The following is a 23239-nucleotide window of genomic DNA, read 5'->3' as shown; positions in this document are numbered from 1 at the left end:
AAAAAAAAAAGAAATAAAAAAGAAAAAGACAGGAAAGTCATTCTTTAAGTATACCATCATCATAAACCTTAATAAACTTGTTATTCTTATTATTATCAATGTGTTTAAGAGATTTAACAATAAGCAAAATCTCCTCAGGGAAGACCGCTAACATGTAACCAGAATTTAAAGACTTAAACAAACTACGTCATCAGACTTCCCAGCCTCTCGGGGGCGCTCCCGATGTTACAATAATCTTATTCCCCGTAAATCGTAAACGTCCTTCTAAACTCTTTTTGTCCGCTTGCTCCTTAATGTAATAAACTTTTATTACTTATATAGAATGTTGCCCCAGGTTTGAAGTAGTGGTTAGCTGCACACAGGAGGGGGGGGGGGGGGGGGGCGTCAGAGAAGAGGTGTTCTCACCTCACCATAGACAGTATTAAAAGGTTATGTCGTAAAGCAGAATGTCGTAAACCAGGTGCGGAGAGGGGCCTGTTATGGGGAGGGGGTAACCGAGGGGGATACTGGGGCTCAACTCGCGAGGCAGAGTTCAGACCATAGACTGTTCAGACCTTACTGTCTATGGTTCAGACACAGTGTAAAAAATAATGGCGGATGGCCCCAGGTGCCAGCGCAGAAAACAGACACAGCCGCGACGCAACAACGGTGAGTCCCACAGGCTGAAACCAGACACACATACACGAGAACGGAAAGGCCGAGAAGTTTCTATAAAAATCATCCGGTTTTTTTTTTTTCTTTTCCATCTTTGGACTGGTTTAATGACGACTTATGAAGTTGTGTACTATGGGAACGGGCTGGGCTGTACCAGTGTGCTGCACCCGTATACCTGAGCCTGTCCGGACCGTTATACGGAACGACTCGCGTTTTGTTTTATTTTAGAATTTGCTTGATCAAAAACTTGTAGAGTGAATCAAATGGTGTTTCACTCATTCAAAACTAGAGTACTGACAACACTAAAGCATAAACTTTTATTTGCATTCAAATGACGTCTCTTAGTGGGATTCTTGACAGTTGTTGCTCACAAATCTAACGAAACACTTAAAAGTACAGTTCACCCCCAAAATTATGTTATCATTTAACATGTTGTTTCAAACGTATGTCTATGAAATGTTCAGCAGAATGACAGTCTCAGTAACCATTTACTTGCATTGCAAAATTTGCAATAAGTGACTATAAGTGACCTTAAGGCAGTAGTATAATATAGTTTTTTTTCTGGACTAACATTATACCTTTAAGAGCGTCCAGTCCTTAATCCCATAGCGATCTTTCTTTAGCTGGATGTTTGTTATAGATTTTAGTTTAGTTTAATTAATAACAGACAATACTCTGCCATATTATTAAAAGTGTTCCATTTAAATATATGACTAGATTTTGCCATTTCCTCATTAAGAAATGTTACAGTCTGCAGAGAAATACCACAAGAAGTCAACTCTGCATCTCTTGATAAAGTAATGTTAAAAGAGCATATTGCTTTCGTCCACCTCTTATCTAAACATCCACGCCAAACACGGAATAGATGCTGTTGATTTCTGGTTTGACGTTGCTTTCTCTTTAAATAACCTTTCCGGTAATACGGTCCGCCGTGCAGTTATGAGCACCATGCTACCTTTTCCTGTGCGTGCGTGCGTGCGTGTGACTACGAGCGCGGATACGCTCGCGACGTAACACGCTCAGGAGCCGTCAACGTGTTTACCTGAACGGTGAGGAGACAACGGAGCGAGCCAATGTCCTCCTTTACCGTTCATCACCCTCCTCGCGTGTCCAGTGCCGTGATTGCCCAGACGGTGGAAGGGAATCGGTGTGTGAAACGGTATCTGCCCGAGCGAAGCACGAGAGAGGCGCCCAGCGCACGCTACGGCAAATGGCAACTTCTGCAGGTAACGTTAGAGAGAGAAGATGATGACGGTGTTTGATTGCAGACGTGCATGACGTCCGCATCGCTCACAGTGATAACCGATTACCTTTTATTTGGCTTTCATACAACGTTACTACTGAGTAATATCACGCTGTACGCTCGTTGCTAGAACGCAGGTTGTTTTGTTTTTGTTTTTATTTTCGCGCAGGAGTCCAGTTTCAGCTGCCGTAAAGTGGTTGGGAACGAAAGATATAGTGCATAATGTGGTTGTTAGTTGTGCTTTCCGTCGTATTTCTGGTCAGAAGTCAAACAGGTCATTTTTTCCGTAAGGTACCGTTATTTGTGTAATGGCGGTGTGGACCGTTATTTGCTGCAGTGAGGGCGGGGCTGCTGCTCGCGCGAGTCGGAGTCGAGCCAGGTAGGATAGGTGACGAAACACCTACATAGGTGCCTTCATTGGCGTTTTTTATTAAGTGTGCTATTTTAACATAGCATAAACGCCTGATTTAAGCTGTTTTGTGGGGATTCGTTTTTTAAAGCACACTTTCTTTGTATGGAAACAAAGGTAACGTTAGGATTCAGGTGTAGAGAGGCGCTGATTCACTGTGCCCGTCGTTACCTAGTGTATTCTGACAGTTTTGCCTCTGTTAAACATGTTGTGGTCGGTTTCGGATATTTCGTGTGATATGACTTGGTTATTAAATATTATAAGAATACACAGCAAACTAGGTTTTGTATGCATTTACTTATTTTTTTGGTGCGGACGACGGATGTATTGTGTTATGAACGGCCGGTGTGACGTAAGCACTAGGAGGAGCAGTGATGCTGCCGTGACTTTTATTTTCATTTCTCCTGCCGCTGGTTCTCGTGCTTGATATGTTCCAGAGACCCAGGACGTCACAGCACGGAAATGAGGTCACACGGTCCTTTCGAGACTCTTTTTCATTGGCTAAGTTGCAGTTTACACTTTCATGTACATCTCAAGTGAGATACAGAAAGTAAAAAATAGCTTACAGATAGACCTAGTAGTTTCTTTTTTTGTAACTGTGGTATTTTACAGGAAGACATTAAGGTTTTTGTTTTCCCCTTTCTCATTCATGACCCTCGGTCAACCTTTGACCTTTAAAGCCACACATGTTAACATTTATCATTTCTGTCGGGTCAGGAAGATTCTCTTGTTTTAAGATTTCACTGTGTGTTTTGTATATTTTATACTATATGTTTGTGTGTGTGTGTGTACACGGCTCCCACGGATTGGTTATGGCCCATGTGGAACACAGATTAGTCCTGTCACTTTAAGAAGTTACTCCTAATGTCAGCTTGTTAGGTGTATAAGACACCTGTCCACACAATCTGTATCTTCCATTCCAACCTCTCTCACCACCATGGGCAAGAACAAAGAGCTGTCAAAGGATGTCAGAGACAAGACTGTAGATCTACACAAGGCCCCAAGAACACCTTCCCTACAGTCAAGCACGGAGGTGGAAACATTATGCTTTGGGGCTGTTTTTCTGCTAAGGTTACAGGATGACTTCACCACATTTAAGGGCAAATGGACAGGGCAATGTATTGTAAAATCTTATACGAGAACCTTCTTCCCTCAGCCAGAACACTGAAGATGGGTCACGGATGGGTCTTCCAAGCATGACAATGACATTGACCTGAAATATACCGCCAAGGCAACAAAAGCAGCAGCACGTTAAGGTCATGGAGTGGCATAGCCAGTCTCCAGACCTCAATCGTATAGAAAATCTGTGGAGGGAGCTGAAACTAAGTTGCCAAACGACAGCAAAAAACCTCAAGTGTAGAGAGGATCAGTAAAGAGGAGTAGATCAAAATCCCTCCTGAGATGTGTTCAATCCTGGTGACCAACTACAAAAACATCTTACATCTGTGCTTGCCAACGTTTTTTTTTTTTTTTTTACAAAATACTAAGTCATATATATACATGTCCCCGCTGTATATATATGTAAATGTATATTTCTAGTAGGGCTGCATGATGTGTCGTTTAAGCATCGATATCGCGATGTACGAATCCACGATAGTCACATCGCAGGATGTGCGACATAGGCTGTCGTAGTTGATCCGTTATTCATTAACTGTACGGGCCTGCTGCTCCCCGGCCCTTGATGAATGTGCTTCTCGGATTAATTTAAAAGGGCGCATATAAGAACGAGCATAGAGAGAGAGAGAGAGCGCGAGAGATCCCCGGCCACGCGTGCACGCTCACCTTCACCGTCTTTAAACAACACGAGCGCTGACTTGATCTCTCTCCCTCACACATATTAATTGAAATCAATTGACACGGTGGTGTCGAGAAAAAAAAAACTATCCAGTGATGAAATGTTTTCTGTGTTGTCAAATCTTGTGCGATATTATAAACTGCAGAGATAATTACACAAGGTGGCATGTGCCGTATCGGCCTAAACTGTGACAAAACTGAAATGTGTGGGGTTTTTTTTGGTTTTTTTTTATTAGAAAAACATTATTTGATTTTAAAATTTTGGAAAATGTATTTATATAGCATACTTTTATTTAGTCTCACTGGTAAAGACCTTTTTTTTATTTAAAACCAAATTTAAAAACTAAAATACTGAATGCTGATTAAGAAACATCTTATTGAATGTGTGTTGATTGTGTTGTTTGGACTGTAGAACTATGCAGTTGTTGCCTTTAATTTCACATGGTTATAGTTAATCTTTTATTTAAGGCCAGTTCTCTGTAGTTTCAACTAGGGCTGCACGTTGTGTCGTTTAAGCATCGATATCGCGATGTACGAATCCACAATAGTCACATCACAGATTTGCGATGTAGGCTGTCGTAGTTGATGCGTTATTCATTAACTGTACGGGCCAGCTGCTCCCCGGCCCTTGACGAATGTAAATCGCGGATTAATTCCACAGCTTAACCACAGAGTGAAAGTTTTGACAGGTCAGCGAGAGAGAGAGTGCGAGCGAGAGAGCGCGTGAGAGACAGCGAGAGAGAGAGCGCGCGAGAGAGAGCGAGCCCCAGCTGCACGCTCGCTGTCTTCAAACAACACAAGTGCTGTCTTGCTCTCTCTCCCTCGCGCATATTAATCAATTGACAGGATGGTGTCATAATAATTTAATATGAGAATGTAAATCTGCTCACCTCATTTTTGTTTGTAAGAAAATTTTTATTAGATTTCATATCGCAGTATATATCGCAGAAAAATAAAATATTGCAATGTCATTTTTTCCCAATATCGTTCTGCCCTAGTTTCAACCCAAATCAAAAACAAAAGCTAAATGCTGATGTCTGTACCATCTATGTTTGTATTGAATGTAGGCTACTTACTGTGCAGTTACTGCCGTTAATTTCAGATGGTTACAGTTATTGTTTTCAATAGCCAAAAGCAAGTTTAGCCTATTAAATACCAAATATCTTGTTTATGCACACTTTCCTTCGTTCTTGCTTGTTGCTTAAAAGATCTAATAAAAAGAAAAATCGGAAATCGGTATCGTAATCGGCCAGTTTGCTTGTAAAAAAAAAAATCAGTATCAGAATCGGCCCTGAAAAATCATGATCGGTGCATCCCTGTAAAGTAAAATTAGCAAACAATGAACAGCTGTGTTTTTATAAACTAAGATAAACAAAGATTAATAAATATAGTAACAAAAGTATTGCTCTTGGTAAGTTTATGTTTGTTAATTAATACATTAACAATTCAAACCATATCCTAGAGTTAAAAACAAATTATTTACTCTAATTTAAATAATACTTTGATGTTTAAATAATTTAAAATGAGAATGTAAGTGTGCAATATTGCAATGTCATTTTTTCCTAATATCATGCAGCCCTAATTTCTAGGGTTAATGATAATTAAAAACACATAATTAATATACATTTAACACACACACACATATATATATAGAGAGAGGGAATATAATTATATATTCTTGCCTAGTAATAACATATCTAAAATTGATTACTCTTGTATAACTATACATTAATTATACATGTACATACATAGATGTAATATATATAGTACTGTGTGTGTGTGTGTGTGTGTGTGTGTGGATATTTTACATTTACATTTAGCAGAAGCTTTTATCCAAAGTGACTTACAAATGAGGACAGTGGAAGCAATCAAAAACGACAAAAGAGCAATGATACACAAGTGCTATAACAAGTCTCAGTTAGCTTAACGCAGGTTTTTGTTGTTTATAATTATATAATAAAACCGATAGAACTGAAAAAGAATAGAGTCAGTGTTAGATGCCTTTTTTGCTTTTGTTATTTGTTTAATAAAAAGAAAACAAACAGAATGCAAAAAGATTAAAGAAGCTACTGTTATTTATTTTAATGTTTTTAAAGAAAACAAGCAGTTAGTAAATGAATAGAGTGCAAGTCTAAAAGAGGCAAGTTTTTTTTTAAGAAATAGAATTAAAATAGAGAGTGCTAGAGTTATAGGGTCATAAAGATGGAAGAGAAGCATAGTTTATAATTATATTATAATTATATGCTTAAATATCTAAGCATATAAGAAGCTTATATTTGTACACAATATAAGATGATATATAATAGTTTTTTGTTTGCATTTCTCACAGATTTATTGTCAGTTATTTTATCATTAACAACACAAAATAATCTGAAATTGTTTTATGGTAATTTTATGTCTTGTTAGTTTTAATATTATATTTCTGATAAAGTAGAATATCTCATATGTTTACAGGGTGAGGTAAATTACATTTTCTAAACCATTCAAATGAGCCCTAAAATGTCAATTTACATTTATAACAATCAAGTATATTGTAATGCATGAGTTAATGTGTGCATGCATGCATGGGACAAGCAAAGACAAAACGAGCACCTGTAGCACTGAGCTCTTCTCACACTTCCCTGTTGATAGAAAAGGGATACAGAGGGCATTAAAGAGCTTTTCACATTTCACTCTGTGTTTGTGGGGGGCTTGTGACTGCTGAGCATCTCTTTTTGCATGCTAATCTCTCCTGGCGGTTTGCCGCCTCTTTGTACCACAGGGGGAAAGTTTCTCAGGGTAAAGAGGAGGGCTTTTCTCTTTCTTTTTTAGGGTGGGGGAGGGTTGGGAGGGACTTGTGTTTGTGTGACAGAACAAAGCAGTGATATGTTGGTGAATGAGTTTACATGGATGATGAGAGAAAGAAAACACACCGGTAGACGGTACAGTGTGTTTAATTGGTCTCACGTGGCTCATATAGTGTGCATATGGACTCTTATTAACCAAAAGAGCTGGTGACCACTGCTCCCAAGTTACTCTAAATTGATTATGTCCTAACACACACACATTTCATGCCATAGAGATAGTTATTGTCATCTTTCCTTCTCTTTTCTCGACTGTACACAAACACGAACATTAAAATATATTTATTCAGTTGAGCATGAATTGCAAGATTTTTATATTTCACATTTTATTTGGCGATTGAATTTACTCTTAAAAAAAAGAGAAAGCCATTTCACATCATAGATATTTATATTTATTCCATAGAACAATTGACAGATATCGTTATAGGAGTAATAGTAGCTTCTTTAATTATCTGTTGTTTGGGACAGATATATACACAATATTTTATGTAGCTTGTGAAAGATACTAAATTTCTGTACTAAACTGGAAAAAAAAAGTGTTTTATCTTGTATATATATTTATATAAATTCTGAAAGGAGTTTATAAACTGGGTATGAATATGCACTCAACCATGTATAAACACATACATATGCTTGTATAAACAAACAAAAAAAAACTGATTATCTGGTATCAGTTGAAAACATACTGTTCAAATTTTAAAGAAATATGCACAACAATGTTGCATTTATCTGATCAAAAATACAGTAAACAATAATATTGTAAAATATCATTGCAATTTGAAATAACATTAAAAATATATATTTGTGATGACAAAGAAAGTCTGCATACTCTTCAATGCAAACTGTGCGCTAAGTTGTTTATTTGTGTTTTCAGTTGCTTATCCTTCAGAATAGCAGGTGTTCCTATTTGAAACCGTATTCTCCTGCATGAATTCAGAGTTTGTGTGCGTATGTGTGCATATGGTGGCAGGTGCACTCTATAACAAGCCAAATCACCTCATCCCAGGAAATGTCACATGAAATTGAGGTTGCCATGGTGACCTGATTGTGTTGATTGGGTTCACACTCAAACGGTTCTACCTGCCAGCACTGTTGCTGCACTATAAACACACCCAAAAAGACTGCACAAGTGTGTGTGTCCTTTACAGTGCACCCAAAAATAATAACTTCTTGTTTATCATTTACTCACCCTCATGTCATTACAAATCCTGTATGACTTCCATTCTGTGGAACACATTAGGAGATGTTTTGAAGAATGTTTACGCTGCTTGTTTCCAAACAGTCAGACTGTGGAAGTATAAAGGAGTCCAGAAAAAGTCAGGCTCCAAAAGAGACACAAAATGCAATGTATAACTCATGCAATTCTGATACAGTAGCATTGTGTGAAGAACAGACAGAAATTTAGCAGTAATGGAGTGGACAATATTTCTGTGAATTAAGTACTTTGTGAAACTATGAAATTTACCTGTTTTCTTGACCTTGAAACTTCAAGTCGTCTAGGAAGCATCAGTCTTCATTATTTTTTCAGAGACAAAAGCTCTTCAATGTGACTGGAACAATGAATGAAATTAAATTAGATCACATTTAAATGCATTTTTATCATCTCTGATTATTGTGCACCTGCTAAATAGCGAAAAGCTGTGATTTCAGCTGTCTACTGAATGGGCCAGATATTCAGCTGTGATCTGAATCAGCTGTGAGAACTTAGAAGGTTTTTGAACGATTTTTCCATCTGTCTGGCAGAATTTAATAATTTTTAGTTCGGGCATGCACAGGTATGTGACATTATTTTGTGTAGGCAGTTTCAAGGAACAGAAACCTTAAACAGGAACAGTTTTTTGCATAATCTGATCACTTCTACATCACTTCCTGTTGACATCCTCTAATTCTGCCAGCAGAAGAAACTGGATGAGCTCCATAGAAACCAAACATGTTGAAATCTGTGCACATGTGGAAGTATTCTTCATATCCTGCCTTGTGCACAAGCACAAACACAATCATATCAGAAATGAGTTTTCCAGTAGCTCATATTCTTGTGCACAATTGAAAGGCATTTTAAATACCAGTGTTCTTAGATATAGATAAATAATCCAGGTCTGTGACGTACTTTTGAAAACATTTTTATATTGTCTTTCCATTTACTATTGTGTTTCTGATGATGTCATACAGCAGGTGAAAGCTTTTCTAGGCTGCAGGAAACTGATCTAAAATGAACCGAATTTCACTTCCTGTCTTCAGGGCACAGATTATACCTTGTATTGTATGCATTTTCATATATTTCTGTATGCGATTGTGCATGCGTGTTTACATGTTTTAACCCTCTGTTATGCCAAAAATCACAGCTGTTACTGATTAGACACATCATCGCTTGAGCAGAACAAACAAGTGTCCTGTTTGCAAACACATGCACATGTGATTAAACAGCATCAAACATGGCCATTAGTGCAAAAAGAGTAGGGATATCTTTGTTCATTGGGGATTCGGGAACATCTGTGATCCTTAACTAATAAGGTCATTCGCTCTTTTTCATGTAGTGAGGAGTTTGAGCAGTGTGCCGGAGGCGACCTCAGATTCAGACGATGAAGACAAACTGCACATTGTAGAGGAGGACAGTATTGCTGACAATCCGGACCAAAAGTCCTCAGTATTTCAGCTCAAAGCAGCACGGCAGCTCTCTGACACATGCACACAGGACGGTGAGTAAAACAATAAGAGAGAAAGTGGCAAGAATAAGAGTGACTAATGTTTGATATACAGCATCTTATCACAGCGTGGCTTCTGTGGTGTAGAGTCTGATACCGCTGCTGCACTCATCACTAGATAGGTGAACTGTTCCCCTCACTGCGGGATTGAGACGTTTCTGAAAGTTTATTGTAAAAACAATTCTTTGGTTTCATGATCAGAACAAACTAGTAATGCCAACTGGTTACTAGTGTTAAAAATACTCTGAAACAATTGAAAAAGATTAACAGTTTGTTATGCTCTGCATTTTTTTTTCTTTTCTTGGGTTTCATCCCTTGAACTGATTCTTATTCCCACTAACAATGATTAAACAACAGTTGGAGCAAAATTTAAACAAATTTCATGAATCCTATTTTAATAATATATTGATTTTATCAAAACATTGAGGTATTTTTTTTTTTTAACAGATGGCAGCCTGGGGCCAGATGCTTTAATACAAGAAATAAGGGTCAAAGGTCAGTTTAGTGAAACATAGCCACTCTTAAGGATTTTTTATTATTATTTTTCATTGATTTCTTAGGCTTTGCCAGTGGCTGGAATACACTTAATTAAAGTTTTGCACACATTTTTGCCCCAATATGCAGTCTGGGGGGGGGGGGGGTTGGGGTCAGTGCTAGAAACAACAGATTTGGGCAATCCAAGTTGACAGATTTCACAAAAATGCGTAGTGTATGATGGCCATTGAGATTTTTTAGCTTCAGAATTTTTCATCCAGTCAGAAGATATGAAATGCGTTTGATGTTTTGAGCTGATTTTAGAACACATATTGTTTTCACTTCACAGAAATGAAGTGCATGTTTCTGCTTGAGTTTGTTGTGCCTGGAATAACTTGAAAGTCTAGTGTTTGTTCCTCAGTCTTTTAGTGTATGATGCCCAGTTTTTCCTCTGTAACTATTTACAAAGTCAGCATGCGCATGCACTATATTCCAGCTTCAGACAGGGCATTCAGACACAGAGCAGAAAACAACAGGGAGTTTTAGACGTAACACAAGTTTTCAGTTTCACTCGAGCTGCTGAGAACTAGGGAAGGCTTGGTTTATTACTCTACTTAGGCCTGCTTGTCATGGAAAGTCTAAGAGATTGGAATCACTTTAGTACAGGGAAAAATAATTGAACTGACATGTCTGTGAGAGTCTGTTAGCGTAGGATGGCTGGATCAGGTGCATGTGAGCTCATTCCTCTCTCAGGTCGTTATTCATTCGTTATGCGTCACCTGGTCCTTGTGGGCCATACTGGCACACTTCCCAGTCAAATATAATTACACTGTACTTTCATAAGACTGCTACATTACCATCCAACCCAAAAATGCAGTGTCTGTGTGTAGGTTAATCCGTTTCGATTAAACCCAATGCGTGTTTCACATTGTTTCACTAAACAAAGATGCAGTCAGGTTGTTTTTTGTATATCATTATGTATATGTTTCAACCCAAAAGGAAAAGGGCTTGGATAGGCAACAGCAAAAAAATGTTGTGATGATCTTTAATCAATTTTTTAGTTGTCTGTACTCTCTGACTTCAGCTTCTTCCCAAACCAAACAAGTTACCTGACTTGAATATTATATCACCACTGTGGGCAGATTTGGAGAAAAAAAAAGTGTGAAGTAGATTGCCTCCTTCAACATCTCTAAAGCAACTGGCAGATGTTCTGTACATGACTTTCCACTGCAGGCCATTCACTCATTGTATGAATCTATTCTAAGAGAGTTGGAAGCTGTATTAAAGACAAATGGTGGTAAACACCTTAATAAAGTACTATTGCTTATTTCCCAGGTGTTCACATTATTTTGACCAACACCTGTATTTCATGCTGAGAAAATCAGCCTGTTGTAATTTGCCTGTGTGTGTTTGAAAGAGGAGTGTGTCACTGATGAGGAAGATGGTGCTGACGATGAAGTGGCCGGTGAGGAAAAGCAGACGGAAACCGAGCATATTTACTCAGACGGCCCAGAGGAACATCCGAGAACGCCAGAGCGAGGGGTTCACGATGAGAACGGTAGCCACCAAGTTTTTGTCTGTCCTTCAGTTGCTTTTTTTTTGGCTACAGTGTATTTAATGGTGCATCTGTCTCTCAGGTACTCCTGACACATTCTCGCAGCTGCACACCTGTCCGCACTGTTCCCGCGGTTACAAGCGTCACACGTCGCTGAAGGACCACATTAAACTGCGCCATGAAAAGAACGAGGACAACTACTGCTGCTCCCTCTGTAGCTACACCTTCACCTACCGCACGCAGCTCGTCCGTCACATGACCTCACACAGACACATCCGGGAGCAGGTACGGCGCTGCTCTCGCACCTTCACAATGTTCACACCTCTGTGGAGGAAATCACACAGAGCTTTTGTTCACAGTCGCGTGTTGACTCAAAAACGCTTTCAAACAGCCTTTTCCTGTCTGTCTCTTTTCAGCGGACTATTTCTCAGTCAGGCGGAAACAGGAAGTTCAAGTGTACAGAATGCTCCAAGGCCTTCAAATACAAACATCACCTGAAGGAGCACCTACGCATACACAGCGGTCAGTTAAATACAGGAAATATCATTTTACTCTTGTTAACACTTTTGTAAACTCAAAATAAAAATTGTGTTACTCTCAAGTTGTTACTAACCTGTCTGAATGGCTTTCATCAACTGAAAACAAAGATGAAATTTGGAAAGATGTTTGTCTCCATTGACTTTCATTGTATTTTTCTATACAATGGAAGTCAGGGGGGACCAACAACTGTTTAGTTACCAACAACCTTCTTAATATCTTCTTTTGTGTTCAGCAGAAGAAATAATCTGAGACAGGTTTGGAACAACTTTACATTTTCCCTTTCCACTTTTAACCTTGTTCATTTTTTTATTTTTAGCATTGCATGTAACCCTAGATTATAAAATCCTGCATCACGCGGGTTAGCAAGATTTGTTAAGCAACACACCACCAGTTATGAACTAAATGATACTTATACATATTCACGCTGTCTGAGGGAAACACCAGAAAATTGCAAATACAAATGTTTGAGTAATATTTTCTTTTTTCAGTATGCTTTGAAAAAATAATAAAAAAATAAATAAAAAAATGGGAACACATAAAAATAAGAGGTAAATATATATATATATATATAAGTTAAATTGTGAGATACATTTGCAATTGTGAGCTATACAATTTCCTTAACAAGCTTCTATAATAACCTTTCATTTTTACAAATGTACAAATGTGGACTATGTAAAATTATTATATTAAGAATATGTTATTTACAATGTTTTACTATGCAAGTTTGAACAGTATAAAACATCTCCCATTAAGCTGCTTTAAATAAAAAAATAAATAGAAATTGATATTTGAACTATTTGTTAGCACTGAGCATTTTATAAATGTATACACTAGTGTATAAAAGTTTGACGTTTGTGATTTTTTTATTTTTTTAAGCATCTCTAAAGCTCAAAAGTCTGCTTTTATTTGATCAAAAATAAAGTAAAAACTATTAAAAGTGTTAAATATTTGTTCAATTTAATATATGTTTTCCATTTTAAAATATTTTAATATAGATTTTATTCCTGTGATGTCAAAGATGAATTTTCATGAGCCATTACTCCAGTTTTCAGTATCACATGATCCTACAGAATTTATTCTAATATGCTAATTTGGTGCTCAAGAAACATTTCTTATTATCATCAGTGTTGAAAATCAGTGTAAAGCTACTTAAAAGTTTTTGTGGGAACTGAGATACATTCATTTAATGCAACCTAGCTGAATAAAAGCATTAATTTCTTTCAAAACCCTACTGACCCCAACATGTTCAACTACATATACTTAGAAGTCATAAGCTTCTTTCTCTCTGTGTTTATCCAGGTGAGAAGCCGTATGAGTGCTCTAACTGTCGGAAGCGTTTCTCACACTCGGGGTCCTACAGCTCTCACATTAGCAGTAAGAAGTGTGCGAGCGTGACCCCTGCGGTCAACGGCCTGCCTCGCACACCTGGAGTGAAAACGGCTCTTACCGTTTCTCACCCTACACATATCCTTCTGAGGGAGAAGGTGGACATTACCAACAAACCTCTGCAAGAGCAACTCCCCCTGAAACAGATCAAACAGGAGCCTATCGAACAGCCACCCAAACCTGCACCAGCAACACCCACAATAGCCTCCACCACTACCAATGGAGTCCCGGCTCCACCAGGCATCATCCAGACGTTGGTCCTGCCCACTGTCGGGCTTGTCCAGCCAATCAGTATTAACTTAAGTGACTTACAAAATGCGCTGAACGCAGCGATGGATGGTAATGTCATCAGACAGGTGTTGACTAGCACCAATGGAAATGGAACGAGTGCTAAAATCGTAGGTCAAGTGTCAGCGCAGCCGCAAGCCATCATGGTGCAGCAGCAGCCGCAGCAAACGCAGCCGCAGGTGATCTCCGCCATCTCTTTGCCAGTTGTGGGACAAGACGGAAATGCCAAAATTATCATCAATTACAACCCCCAGCTGGACTCACAACTCAAAGCAGTAAAAGTGAACACAACGCAGCCCACAGTGACACAAACCAGTACAACACAGGCAAAATCGACCAATGTTGCACAGCCAAACGTGGTGCAGCTTCAGTCGGTACAGTCCAACTCGACTGAAACACAAACATCAGGGACACCTAAACCTACACAGGTAAACATCATTAAACCAGTCCAAACCGGAAACTTCAGCAAAACGCCGTCTATCATCAAGATAACGCCTGCGCAGGCCGCCAGGTTGGTTCAAGCTCGGGCCGCACAACCAAAGCTCACCCAGCAAACTTTACTGCTGGTGAGAAGGGCTGATGGGACACAGAGCCTCGTTGTTCGACAGATACCTGTCGCTAGTTCCAACATGCAGAGCACTGAGACTAAATCAACTCCAGAGAAGACTACAAACACTCCAACAGCAGAGAAGGAGACAACTGAAAATACAGATTCGATGGATAGATGTGAAAAACAAAACCTGACCGCACCACCAAAAATCATAATCAAAACCGAACCGGCCTCTCCGGCCGAGATCAAGGCCGAAATACAGAGTGAAGATGAGAACGAGATGCAAACAGATGAAAATAAAGGAGGGAAACAAACAACGAGGACAACTGAGGCAGTGGCACACTCCGGAACGGCTCACAGCGGCGTCACCTGTGGAGATAACTTCCATAACTACGCGGCGTGTCTGCTTTGCGACAGCTCCTCGAGTAAACGTAAGCCTTCAGACTGTGAAGACAGTGACGCCAAAGGGTCGCCCACAACTATATCTCTCACCTCTCTACTGGATAAGGATAAGAGCGGAGCAGCGGAACGCCTCCTTCCTCTTCTGAAGGCCTACAGTCAGAACCAAGATCCTAGCGAGGAGCAGCTGTCTCAGGTGGCCAAGACAGTCAAGTTACCTCTCGAGGCGGTCAGCAAGTGGTACCAGAAGATGCGCTCCAAGAAGATATTGCTCAAGACTGCAGGCAACCTGAAAAACAATCAAGAGGTAAGTACAGAACATTTTATATAATGGTAAAATAGGGCTGTCACAATTCTGAATTTTGTCTTTTCTGACAATTAATACTAATCATTGCATAATTAAGCAAATGCTTAACACAGATGCACCTAAGAAAAGTAATTCATTTTTATCTTAACGTGGATTCATGATAAAATGTTAGGATTTTAGGAAGCTGTTGAGTCTTTCTTTAAAGCTCTGAAACATTATGACAGATTTTGAAAAGCTAAATTAAATTTACAAATAAAAATATATACTGTATATATACACACGGTGCATATACAACCATAAAAATTTTTTTTTTATTTAACAAAGACATGTTGAATTTATTAAAAGCAGCAGAAAAGACTTTATTATTATAAAAAATTATATATTTCAAATAAGTGTTACTGCTTTTCATGTTTCCACAAAAATATTAAGCAATAATGTTTTCAATGTTGATAACAACCAAATTTGTAAACATAAATAGAAACTAATTAAAATATTTAAAATTGTAATAATATTTCACAATCTGACTTTTTACTGGTAAATTTAAGAAATATCAATATTTCTTATTAATAAACAACTTTATTCAATGAAATATAATGTAACAATACAAAAGTTAACATAAGAAGTTAATAATAATTGTTTTTCATGTTTTACATTCAAATATTTGCTTCTAAAAACATTTGGATGGCAAAATGCAATTGGATTACAAATATTGTTTTTGTAAAGCGCATGTTAACATCACAGATCATTAGATTAAATAATCAAAAGTAATTATGTAATAATCTTGTCAAGCCCAAGACATTTTCTTAATGTTGTCATTAATGATGTTTTTGAAAATGAATGTGTATTACCTAAACATATGAATGTTTTGCTTTTTCTGACCAAGAAAACTACACCACCTGCTGCACCTGAAGGAACGAGCTCCACCCAAGCCCCCTGCACTCCCACACAACCCCCTGATGACACCTCAGCAGACACCCAAAGTGAAAGCGCCACTTCACCCGCCTCCCCTCCAGCCGGTGTCTCCACCAATGATCTCATCATTGTCAAGACAGAAGACGTAGAGGAGGAGCTGCAGTGTGAGCCTCTGGATCTCTCGCTCCCTAAGTCCAGCTCCGCTCAAGACAGCACCACCACTAAGCTGCCGGTCTCCACCCAAAAGGAACCGCTCAACCTCACCTGCCTTAAGAAGCAACTGTTGCCAGGGAACACCATCTATGTGACGCAGGCTGGCACGGGTCCATTAAACATTGTGACCGCGTCACTGCCAACCCTGGTTGCTATCGCAGAGCCAGGTGGTATTCCGTGCATCAGCACAGCAATATCCGGTAACAAACGAACCATTCTCATCCCCCAGCTCACCTACACCTACACCACCAACCCCAGCGTCACAACACCCGACAAATCTTTGACAGACACGAATGGGAAGGTGATACTCAACAACTGTCCGGTAAGCACAACAAATACACACAAACTTTAGGTTCTGCACATACCTTTCATGATGACATCATTCCGGACTCATTCGCTCTCGTCTGTCTTTCCCTCAGAAGGTGGCGGACGCGGCTTCAGACTGTGTGTCAGAGGACCAGAATGATGAAGAGTCATCTCTAATGAAGAAGAAAAGGAAGACTGTCGGTGGCCTGTACGCCTGCGATCTGTGTGACAAAATCTTCCAGAAGAGCAGCTCACTGCTGCGACACAAGTATGAACACACAGGTACGGAAAAATGACACGATTTACCTAAATTGGACACTTAAAAATGTAGTCATGTCAGATAAATATACCTGTACCTCATCTGGTGGTGCCTGCAAAGTTAAAGTGTTGGGAGTGATTTCCAAATAAAACACATGCTGATATATATATATATATATATATATATATATATATATATATATATATATATATATATATATATATATATATATATATATATATATATATTAGTGCTGTCAATCGATTAAAAAAAATTAACTAATTAATCGCACAATTTTTTAAAATTAATCGCGATTAATCGCGATTAATCGCAATTAAAAGACTGAAACTTTTTGGATATGTAAATGTAAAATGTAAATATTTAATGTAAACTCAAGACAAAGAAACTATTTAAATTCAAAATATGATTGTTTATTGGAATTTTTGTTTAACTTGTAACACAGATTTTCTCATGTAAACAACATACCTGCAATAAACCATCAATATCCTCCAAATTAACTGTTGGCTTGAAAGCCATATTTATTACAGAAATAAAAACACAGGCATGTAAGTACCATTTGAATTTCAAAACAATCAATGCCAATAAAAAACAAAAATGATTTCCATGTTGAATTCTAAGTGGACTGCAAAAAAAATTCCAAAGTATAGTCATTGCCAGTGCTTTAAGTGGGCCAGTATGCACCAGTACTCAGTACCGCCACTTCCAAATATAGCTCTTGAGCGTACCGCCACCTCTCCGTGCGCCCAGAACGTGCTTGTAGCGTACCGGTACGCTCATTTGGACATCTGTTTTAATAGAGGTTTTAATCTTTTACCTGCACTGCCGATTTTCAGAGCGCCCTTCACAATGTCTGCGGAGGTTGAGTCGTCATGCAGCCCCCGCTGGCTGTTCATTGGCTGCAGCATCTTTTTTCTAAGTTCTAAAAAAATACCGTAGACGGCAAGGCACAAATTTAGATATTCATTTATCTAATTAATCTATAGCCTATGCACAAAGACAATATGATCTTTTTGTCCCCTTTTTGTTTTAAAGCTTGATGAAGAGAGAGAGCGCAAGTTGCTGCAGCTGAGGAGGACAGTGATGCACGCGTACAGGAGTGATTGACAGTTCGCGGCACTGTGTACAAAAAATACTCCGCTACACAATTATTTCGTTATTTTCGTTTAACCCTTATTTACGTTAGCGTTACAGAAAGGTCTGATTTACGCACTGTTACAGTCATTGTTTTTTTTTTTTTTTTAAACAATGACATTTGAGTTCATGATTTTAATGTTGCTGTTTCTTGTGGCAGACTGAATGAACAGTAATGTTTTTTGTGGCAGACTGAAGAGTAATCCGGCAGAGTTTTATACTGAAACTTTCCGTCTAAAAGTCCTTCCTTGGTCTTATCCATATTTCTTTGCACGTTGAACACACATAGGCCACAACTGGAAATAAAAAAACTGCAACCGCGTTAATTGCGTTATTTTTTTTTAACGCGTTAAATATTTCAAATTAATCGAATGCGTTAACGCGCTAATTTTGACAGCACTAATATATATATATATATATAGGTAAATGTAAAAATAATGATAAAGTAAAATAAAGTTTAAGATAAACCAGGGGAGTCATTTAATTCATCAGGAGAGGGACAGGTCCTCAAATAACAAAAAATAAATCAATATAATTAACAATATTATTATTAATATTATTATAAAACAAAAACTAAATAAGATGAAAATAAATATAATAAATAAAAAAGGAGAGGGACCTCAGATAACCTCAAAACAAATCTAACAGTTAGTTTTTCCTTAAGAAAAAAAAAAAGAAAAGAAAAAAAAAGCAGACAAAATCTTGATTTTGCCTTACTCTGTCCAAACACAAAGAAACAGAGAAACAATCATAAGCTCCATACAAAGCTCTCCAAAATCAACATATTTCAGGCATTCTCAGTAACACGTTCTATGTAGCATGGTTTGGAGTTGGGAGTAGAGAGTCTGTAGAAGCTTGCATCCTGTTCATGTCATACCAGTATCACTATAACAAGCAACACCTGTTTGCAATTAAGGTAGGAAGAAAAACATGAAACATATGGTGAAATAGCGCCACCTCCTGGTTACATATAACATTTAGTAAGATAAGTAAGATATTTGCCAGGGTTTTCAACCAGGAGTCTGTGAACAAGTAAAACATAAAATGTAATTACACTTCATAACTTTTTTTGATAAATGTTATCTTTGAAAGAATAATAAAATATATAGATATAATTCATGAATATACAAATTAGATTTCCGCTAATAACCGCTAGTAACTCGTTACTGAGAAATTAAGACAAAAGAATTGTAATTTTTCCAACTCCACAGTAAAATATAACTACTCCTTTCCATTTCCATTTATTTTACAATTAAGTTGTATTACTATAGTAGTATATATGATATTATATCTCAGCTTATAACATTTGAAACCCCTGATCTAATGCGGTGACATTCATACATTTTTAAAGTGTCCCAATACATTTGCCTGCTACTTTACCTGGTAATATGCTAACCTCATCATATTGCATCATCATCATCATTCCAGGTAAGAGACCTCACGAGTGCGGCATCTGTAACAAAGCTTTCAAACACAAGCACCACCTGATCGAGCACACCCGACTACACTCCGGAGAGAAGCCCTACCAGTGTGACAAGTGCGGGAAGCGCTTCTCTCACTCGGGCTCTTATTCTCAGCACATGAACCACAGATACTCCTACTGCAAGAGAGACACTCATGAGCTGCCGGAGCAGGTCAGCACCTCCACTCCTCCCTCTCAACTCGACTCGGACGAGAGAGAGAGCGACGGAGAGGAGGAAGAGGATTTGACCGCTCTGGACATGAGCGATATCAGAGTGGTGCGAGTGGGAGAGGATTACGAAGATGAGGAGGAGAGTGGCGGAGAGGAAGAGCAGGACCGAGGTCGTGAGGAGCAAGAGACTGAGGAAGGAGGAATGGTGATGGAATTGGAGATCGGAGATGCTGACACTTTGGAGGAGGAAACTGTGGAAGCGGAAGATGTTATGGAGACAGAGGAGTCAAAGGAGGAGGACACAGTTCTCACAAATAATGAAGAAAACACAGAGATGGCAACCGAGGACTGAAGGATGAACGCTCTTTTTACAGTCACTCATGTGAGACTAATGAAAGAGGCGATGAGCTTGTCATCGTAAACGTACAGTCGTCGGTTGCAACGGAAACTGTCTCAGTTCTTTACCCTGTATAAAACCCAGGTGTGCCTGATTTACAAAACAATATTTCCTTGTTTTTTTAAGAAGGAGAAACAGACACTCCAACTCAACTAGACTTCGCAGGACTTTAAAGTTTCAGTTGTTTGGCTTCGTTCCGTTACTGAACCGCCCCCGGTATCTCGATTTATCAGTATTCACGTGTTTTTGTTGCTCTGTACAGTCAGATTTCTATACTTTTATATTTGCCAATGAAGTTTACGAAAATCAGTATTTTCAAGTTTTGAGAAACAAAACTAAATTCTGCACTGCAGGTATAACTGGTTTACTTATGGGGGGGGGATTCTCATGAAAACTGTCAAGAAGGGTCATATTTCACTTGAAAAATCAAAAGAAAAAAAAGAAAAAATTATATTTTGCATGAAGACAATGAAGGCTATTTTTAAGACCATCACATACATTTTTAAATACTTTAAAACAGTTGTAAATAAACATTGATTTTAATTTATGCCATAAAGTTTAATTCATGCTGAAAAAAATAAGCAACTTTTTGTGTCCGGACAGAATGGTTTTCATTACTGGATTACAGTATTTTTAATAACATCACAGTAATGGAAACTGATTAATATGCTTAATTGTCCAAATCCAATGAAAAATGCACGTATTTTATATTTGGCTATTTTCTTGATGCAAAATATAATTTTTATCTTGATTTTTTGGGGGCTGAAATATGACCTGGACATTTCTTTGTGTAATTAACCACAGATACTTAATGCCTCAAGTTTAAGATACCATTGAGTATTTTTGTCATGTTAATCAGGCAAGCCGTTGTTTGCATTGCCTCGTTTTCCCATCTGATTGTTTATCTGCCTAATGAAGGAAATTAAATTGCACTTCACTATTAATAGCTCATTTACAAAAAAAAAATAAGAACATTTTATTATGGAAATATTCATAGGAATGTTTATTTGTATTTTAAAACTGGTCACTTGTAATGAAATACTCAACTGAATAATTATTCAAATCAGATTTGAATTCGATTTAAAAAAAGATGTTTTGTAATAAGCACTCCAAAATATTTGTAACTGTAAAAAAAAAAGAAAAAAGGAAAGTTTTTAAAACATACTTTTTACGATCATGACACCATATGAAAACAAAAAACTTCAGGAAAAAAAGAAAAAAGTGTCAACCTCAAAGGCAGTTTGACCTGTTGATTCATTCATCTTCACATGGCTTTATGTTGTAATGTGTCAGTCTGTGTTCATAGGAGATGCTCTGCACACCCACAGCCTTATGCAAGACCGCCAAGCTGTAAGTGCCATTCACAAACATTAACAGTTCTCCACAGTCACACCGGACAATCTAGACTTCAGTCAACTAAAGATATGACAGTTTTACAGAAATATTTAAGTTTGTAACACTGCCCTCAGTCAATCAAATGGCACACTTGTCAAGCTGTTATAGCTCATGCTGGTTTTCAGTGTTTAGAAAAGTTTTTTCTCTCTCTTAGCCCACTTTGGTATTGCCTGAAAAAAGAAAATACAACATATGTAGCCAAACATATGTAGAATAACCTTAAACAACTAGACAAACCAAGTAGTAATGAATACAAACCAATTAGAAGCAGGTTAAGGATTATTTGCTGAACAATTATAAAAGAAATATACTTGAAAGAAATGTATGAATCATAGGATTGTATTGGAGAGCACAACCTATAATCATCAGCAGATGTTCTCTTTAGACTTCCACCATGCACAGCCCAATAGAGGAAACAAAACCTAGCATCCCGAAGTCATGCAGAAAGCAAATGTAATATGACTGTGAAGTGCACAGAGAAAGCAGCACTTTGAAAGAGGCGCATAGGATTAAAAATGTTTAAGTTGATTGTGTCTGAGCAGACCTTATAGTATTATTAATTTCAATGTATTTCGAAATGTTTATTCCTTTTTGTGTTTATGCATGTGTATATTGTGTAATACCATCAGTATTATTGTCATCGACAAATGTTTCATTTGTAGAACCTTTTTATATACGTATTATTTTTGTATTCCTTTATTTATTGCGTGTGTAATACATACACAACACTGTAGTTTAACACAATGTATTTTACAATTAATCTCAGTGCCACGATGGAAGTTAAACCCTGATATACAGTATATAAAGCCGAACTTAACAGTATTAGTGTTAACATTTTTTAACTCTACCACAGAAAGTCAATCAGGCAGATATTTGCACCCATTGCTTCAGTTTTCCAACAGCTTCACAGTAATTGTAAATGACCCTTAAACCTGTGATAAAGAGCATGGATCCATGTTGTTGTACTGGTGTTGAAATAGCCATTTTAAAACCAAAAGTTGTTGTTTTTTATTTGTGCCAACTTTGCATTGTGTGTGTGTAAATGTCACATTTTCCATGAGGTGATAAATAGGATTTTTTCTTCTTTTGTTTCCTTTTTTTGATGCCACCCCATAAAATAAAATGAAGTGAAGCACCAGGTCATTTCTAAATTTCTCATTCATTCTCTAACAAATTTTGTGAATAATTTCCGCACAACAGTGGGTATCCAAGATGTTTAGTGCTTCATTTAAAACTCTGACCTAATGCTTGTAATATGTAAACCATAAAAAGCAAACAGAGTACATGTTCAGCACTGTTAAGTGACAGCATCCACTATTTGAGGTTTAGTATCTAAAAATCATAGCAAAACACTGGATTAGAACAAACTCTACTATTGCAAAGACTTGCAAGAAAACGGATCGATTGGAATGGAAAGGAAATAGTTTGCAATTTCCATTTAAGAGTGAAATAAGAGATTATTAGAACAAGAAATCAGTGAACAAAATGCGTCAGACTAATTCAAAATTTCTTCCTAATGGGGTCAGTCTGCATCTTCATCTATAAAAATATAAAGTGTCATGCTATATCAACAGCATTAAGGGAATATTCCATGTCCAATAGTTTAGATTCCCTAAAAAAAGCAAACCAAAAAAAGCATTTACAGTAAAAGCCTGTAAATTTGAACATTCCTTTATAAAGTGGCTGTGTTTTGATGAAATCCATATATTATTAAATACATTAAAGTTGGTTTGTATACCAGTAGGTAAATTATACGTGAGAAGTTTAAGAGCAGCACATAAAAAAAAAACAGTGTTATTGAGATATTTGCTGCCTCCTGGTGGAGGGG

General features: G+C 37.7%; 1 protein-coding gene across 4 annotated transcripts; it reads left to right on the top strand.

Moving 5' to 3' along the window:
* The first annotated feature begins 386 nt into the window (after window positions 1–386).
* Window positions 387–22549, top strand: zeb1a (zinc finger E-box binding homeobox 1a). 4 transcript variants are annotated; one of them, XM_052547821.1, is made up of 10 exons: window positions 528–648; window positions 9478–9639; window positions 10093–10140; window positions 11537–11677; window positions 11757–11959; window positions 12091–12196; window positions 13514–15144; window positions 16028–16591; window positions 16692–16857; window positions 19415–22549. In XM_052547821.1, exons 1-10 carry the CDS (start codon window positions 591–593, stop codon window positions 19969–19971), a joined length of 3636 nt encoding a protein of 1211 aa, XP_052403781.1. In that variant the 5' UTR covers window positions 528–590; the 3' UTR covers window positions 19972–22549. The 4 variants fall into 4 exon arrangements, with proteins under 4 accessions (XP_052403783.1, XP_052403781.1, XP_052403779.1 ...); XM_052547819.1 differs by having other exon boundaries at window positions 16689–16857; XM_052547822.1 differs by lacking the exon at window positions 528–648 and adding an exon at window positions 1576–1880 and having other exon boundaries at window positions 16689–16857.
* The last annotated feature ends 690 nt before the right edge of the window (window positions 22550–23239 follow it).

Source organism: Carassius gibelio, chromosome B2, assembly GCF_023724105.1.
Source record: "Carassius gibelio isolate Cgi1373 ecotype wild population from Czech Republic chromosome B2, carGib1.2-hapl.c, whole genome shotgun sequence".
NCBI classification, from domain to species: domain Eukaryota; kingdom Metazoa; phylum Chordata; class Actinopteri; order Cypriniformes; family Cyprinidae; genus Carassius; species Carassius gibelio.
This window is presented reverse-complemented; position numbering and strand designations above follow the sequence as displayed.

What these genes read in the sequence shown, in the direction of transcription:
- zeb1a (XM_052547819.1), top strand. Translation starts at nt 591, where the DNA reads ATGGCGGATGGCCCCAGGTGCCAGCGCAGAAAACAGACACAGCCGCGA. An exon ending in ACAGCCGCGACGCAACAACG is followed by an intron (nt 649 to 9,477) that starts GTGAGTCCCACA and finishes TTTTTCATGTAG; the next exon opens with TGAGGAGTTTGAGCAGTGTG. An exon ending in TGACACATGCACACAGGACG is followed by an intron (nt 9,640 to 10,092) that starts GTGAGTAAAACA and finishes TTTTTTTAACAG; the next exon opens with ATGGCAGCCTGGGGCCAGAT.